Source organism: Megalops cyprinoides, chromosome 8 (genome assembly GCF_013368585.1).
Source record: "Megalops cyprinoides isolate fMegCyp1 chromosome 8, fMegCyp1.pri, whole genome shotgun sequence".
Lineage (NCBI taxonomy): Eukaryota > Metazoa > Chordata > Actinopteri > Elopiformes > Megalopidae > Megalops > Megalops cyprinoides.
The window spans coordinates 340,001-345,000 of NC_050590.1; the positions used below are offsets into that span (position 1 = coordinate 340,001).

General features: G+C 51.8%; 1 protein-coding gene across 2 annotated transcripts in view; it reads left to right on the top strand.

The window, feature by feature from the left end:
* Nucleotides 1-5,000, top strand: part of ndrg4 (NDRG family member 4) — a 43,885-nt gene that overhangs the window by 9,717 nt on the left and 29,168 nt on the right. For both annotated transcript variants that reach the window (XM_036535842.1, XM_036535843.1), the window contains exon 2: nucleotides 625-718. In XM_036535842.1, the coding sequence (XP_036391735.1) occupies nucleotides 638-718 (81 nt within the window). In that variant the 5' untranslated portion in view covers nucleotides 625-637. The remainder of the gene's footprint in view (nucleotides 1-624; nucleotides 719-5,000) is intronic.

Sequence of the window (5,000 nt, forward strand, 5' to 3'; positions counted from 1 at the left end):
TGGAGGTGGAGGTGTGTTGAGTGTATGGAGGTTGAGGTGTGTTGAGTGTATGGAGGTGGAGGTGTGTTGAGGGTATACTGCTGGAGGTGAAGGTGTGTTGAGTGTATGGAGGTGGAGATGTGTTGAGTGTATGCTGCTGGAGGTGGAGGTGTGTTGAGTGTATGGAGGTGGAGGTGTGTTGAGTGTATGCTGCTGGAAGTGGAGGTGTGTTGAGTGTGTGGAGGTGTGTTGAGGGTATCCTGTTGGAGGTGGAGATGTGTTGAGTGTATGCTGCTGGAAGTGGAGGTGTGTTGAGTGTGTGGAGGTGTGTTGAGGGTATACTGCTGGAGGTGGAGATGTGTTGAGTGTATGCTGCTGGAAGTGGAGGTGTGTTGAGTGTGTGGAGGTGTGTTGAGGGTATACTGCTGGAGGTGGAGGTGTGTTGAGTGTATCCTGCTGGAGGTGGAGGTGTGTTGAGGGTATGCTGCTGGAGGTGGAGGTGTGTTGAGTGTATGGAGGTTGAGGTGTGTTGAGGTATGCCGCTGGAGGTGGAGGTGTGTTGTGTGTATAGCGGCGGAGGTCGGACGCAGTCGCTAAGTAACCCCCCCTCCCCCCGTCTCCGTCGCCGCGGCGACCCCTTTCCAGGTTGCCTTCCAAGATGGCTGCAATGAGGGAGCAGCAGTTCACCGAGGAGAAACCCCTCCTGCCGGAACAGAGGCCCGGCCAGGACGCCGACGCGGTGAGCCTGCGTGTGTGTGTGTGTGTGTGTGTGTGTGTGTGTGTGTGTGTGTGTGTGTGTGTGTGTGTGCGTGTGCGTGTGTGTGTGTGTGTGTGCGTGCGTGTGTGTGCGTGTGCGTGTTCCAGCCGCCCCCGCTTCTAAGGACGTCCGATGTCCGACCGGACAAACGTCGGACTACATTTCCCAGAATGCACCCAAAGTGTCTCTCTGTAGGCATACTTTTCCTAGAATTGGAATACGTTTCCCAGGATGCCCCGGCGGTGAGCGACTTGGTAGGTCTTTGTTTCCCGAAATGCACCGGAAACGTCTCGTTGTATAGGCATGCGTTTCCCAGAACGCACCACAGATGTCTGACTCCATAGGCCTTCGTGTGCCCAGAATGCACCAGAGATGTCTCTCTGGATACGCGTATATTTCCCAGAATGCACCAGAAGTCTCTTGCTGGATAGGTATTCGCTTACCAGAATACACCAAAGAAGTCTGACTCAATAGGCCTATGTTTCCCAGAATGCACCAGAACCTGTGCATGCCCATATTTCCCAGAATGCACCAGAGGTGTGTGACTCCATAGGCCTACGTTTCCCAGAATGCATCAGGAATGTCTTACTGGATAGGATTACATTTCCCAGAATGCGCTAAACGTATCTCTCTATAGGCATACGTTTCCCAGAATGCACTAGCATTGTGTGACTGTGTAGTCGTATGTTTCCCAGAATGCACCGGAGTCGTCTGCCTGGGTGGTCCATTATTTCCCAGGCATTATTTACTAGGCCTACATTTCCCAGAATGCATCAGAAATATCTCAATGGCTAGCCCTGCATTTCCCAGAATGCATCAGAAATAGCTCAATGGCTAGGCCTACATTTCCCAGAATGCATCAGAAATATCTCAATGGCTAGGCCTACATTTCCCAGAATGCATCAGAAATATCTCAATGGCTAGGCCTACATTTCCCAGAATGCACCGGAGATGTCTCATGATACAGCCATACATTTCCCAGAATGCACCAGAGACGTCTCATTGGACAGGAGAGTAGAACTGGGGCCGCAGGGCCGGCTTCTGTCTTCCCTTTTGCTTCTGCTGTCGCTCGGCTACTCTTTCCCTACTCACTCGCTGCTCGCTGTCCTTCCTTCCATCTACTCTTTCTTTCCTTCCATTTACTTTCTTTCTTTCCTTCCAGTTACTCTTTCTTTACTCTGTCCCTCCTTACTCACTACTCTTTCTTTCCTTCCAGTTACTCTTTTTTCATCACCCACTACTCTTTCTTTCCTTCCAGTTACTCTCTCTCTGCTCACTAGCTACTCTTTCTTTGCTTCCAGTTACTCTTTCTTTCCTTCCAGTTACTCTTTCTCTACACACTAGCTACTATTTCATTCCTTCCAATTACTCTGTCCCTACTCACTTGCTATTCTTTCTTTCCTTCCAGTTACTCTGTCCTTCCTTCCAGTTACTCTTTCTCTTTTCAAAATATACTCTTTCTTCCTTTCCAGTTACTCTTTAGCTACTCACTCACTACTCAATGTCTTTCCAGTTACTCTTTCTTTCCCTCTATTTACTCTTTCTCTCTTTTCCATCCACTCTGTCTTTCCTTCCAGCTACTCATTGTTTCCTTCCAGTTACTCCTTCTCTACTCTGTCGCTATTCTTTCTTTCCTTCCAGTTACTCTTCCTGTCTTCACCATCCACTCTGCTTTCCCTCCAGTTATTCTGTCCCTACTCACTCACTACCCTTCCTTTCTTCACCAGTTTCTCTTTCCTTCCTCACATCTACTTTTTCTTCCCTCCCCAGCTACTCTTTCTCTTCTCATCTACTCTGCCTCTCCTTACCAGTTACTCCGTTGCTCTGTCCCTCTTCTCCAGCTGCTCTCCTGCTACTCTGTCCCTTACTCATCAGCTGCTCTGTCCTTCCACTCCAGCTACCCCTTCTTTGCTCACCATCTACTCTTTCTTTCCTTATAGTTACTCTTTCTCTTTTCAAAACATACTCTTTCTTTCCGTCCAGCTACTCTTTCCTCACCAGCTACTCTTTCTTTCCTCCCAGTCACTCTGTCTCTCCTCTCCATCTACTCTTTCCGAACTCACCGGTTACTCTTTCTCTCCTCTCCATCTACTCTTTCCGTACTCACCGGTTACTCTTTCTCTCCTCTCCATCTACTCTTTCCGTACTCACCGGTTACTCTTTCTCTCCTCTCCATCTACTCTTTCCGAACTCACCGGTTACTCTTTCTCTCCTCTCCATCTACTCTTTCCGAACTCACCGGTTACTCTTTCTCTCCTCTCCATCTACTCTTTCCGTACTCACCGGTTACTCTTTCTCTCCTCTCCATCTACTCTTTCCGTACTCACCGGTTACTCTTTCTCTCCTCTCCATCTACTCTTTCCGAACTCACCGGTTACTCTTTCTCTCCTCTCCATCTACTCTTTCCGAACTCACCGGTTACTCTTTCTCTCCTCTCCATCTACTCTTTCCGTACTCACCGGTTACTCTTTCTCTCCTCTCCATCTACTCTTTCCGTACTCACCGGTTACTCTTTCTCTCCTCTCCATCTACTCTTTCCGAACTCACCGGTTACTCTTTCTCTCCTCTCCATCTACTCTTTCCGAACTCACCGGTTACTCTTTCTCTCCTCTCCATCTACTCTTTCCGTACTCACCGGTTACTCTTTCTCTCCTCTCCATCTACTCTTTCCGTACTCACCGGTTACTCTTTCTCTCCTCTCCATCTACTCTTTCCGTACTCACCGGTTACTCTTTCTCTCCTCTCCATCTACTCTTTCCGAACTCACCGGTTACTCTTTCTCTCCTCTCCATCTACTCTTTCCGAACTCACCGGTTACTCTTTCTCTCCTCTCCATCTACTCTTTCCGAACTCACCGGTTACTCTTTCTCTCCTCTCCATCTACTCTTTCCGTACTCACCGGTTACTCTTTCTCTCCTCTCCATCTACTCTTTCCATACTCACCGGTTACTCTTTCTCTCCTCTCCATCTACTCTTTCCGTACTCACCGGTTACTCTTTCTCTCCTCTCCATCTACTCTTTCCATACTCACCGGTTACTCTTTCTCTCCTCTCCATCTACTCTTTCCGAACTCACCGGTTACTCTTTCTCTCCTCTCCATCTACTCTTTCCGTACTCACCGGTTACTCTTTCTCTCCTCTCCATCTACGCTTTCCGTACTCACCGGTTACTCTTTCTCCACTCGCCACACGCTCTTCCTTTCCTCACCAGTTGCTCTCTCTTTCCTCCCAGCTACTCTCTCTCTTCTCGCCATCCACTCTGTCTCTCCTACATTTATTCTGTCGCTCTGTCCCCCCCCTCCTCTCCAAGCTACTCACCAGCTACTCTCCCGCTACTCTCTCCTTACTCATCGGCTACTCTCTCCTTACTCATCGGCTACTCCTTCCCTCCCTCCGGGGGGGGAGGGGGAAACGCAGTAACCCTCGCCGTCTCTCTGCCTCTGCCTCAGCAGGAGAGCGGAGACGGGGCGCGGCCCGCCGACGCCCCCGACGACGCCGACGCCCCGCCCTCCCCCGCCGCCGCCGCCGCCGACCCCGCCCCCGCCAGCTCCGGCCCCGGCCCCGGCTCCGCCCCCGCCCCGCCCCCGGCCCGCCCCCACCGGTGGCACGCCTTCGCGCGGCACTGGCTGAGGAAGGCCCGCCACCGGACCGGCGGGTACATCCCGGTAAACAAAAAAGGCCGCGGATAGCCTAGCCTAGCCTAGCCTAGCCGCTCTAGCGTGTGTGTCTGTGTGGGAGCGGCCGTGACGGCGCGTGACCGAGTTCCCGGTGTGACATCACAAGCATGCCGTCGTGACATCACGGGCTTTTCCCGCCGCTACGCCGTCACGCGCAGCACCCCCCCTCCCCCGTCCGCTAATGCTAAGACGTCGCGGACAAGCTATATCCGCTCTGACGTCACGGATAAGCTACCGGTCTGAGACATCGAAGGTCGTCTCATTGTTGTGACGTCACAGACTTCGCATTGTGACATCACAGTTTCCCCATTGTGACATCACGGTTTCCCCATTGTGACATCACGGTTTCCCCATTGTGACATCACAGTTTCCCCATTGTGACATCACAGTTTCCCCATTGTGACATCACGCGCGACTCCTCAGTGTGACGTCACGGCCAAGCTAACCAGTAGGACGTCAGAGAAAACCTACCCGTGGTGACATCGCACGCGGGCTCCCCTCCCCTTTCAGTGACATCACAAACCACTCCCCCTTCCACTGACATCACAGACCACTCCCCCTTCCACTGACATCACAGGTCACTCCCCC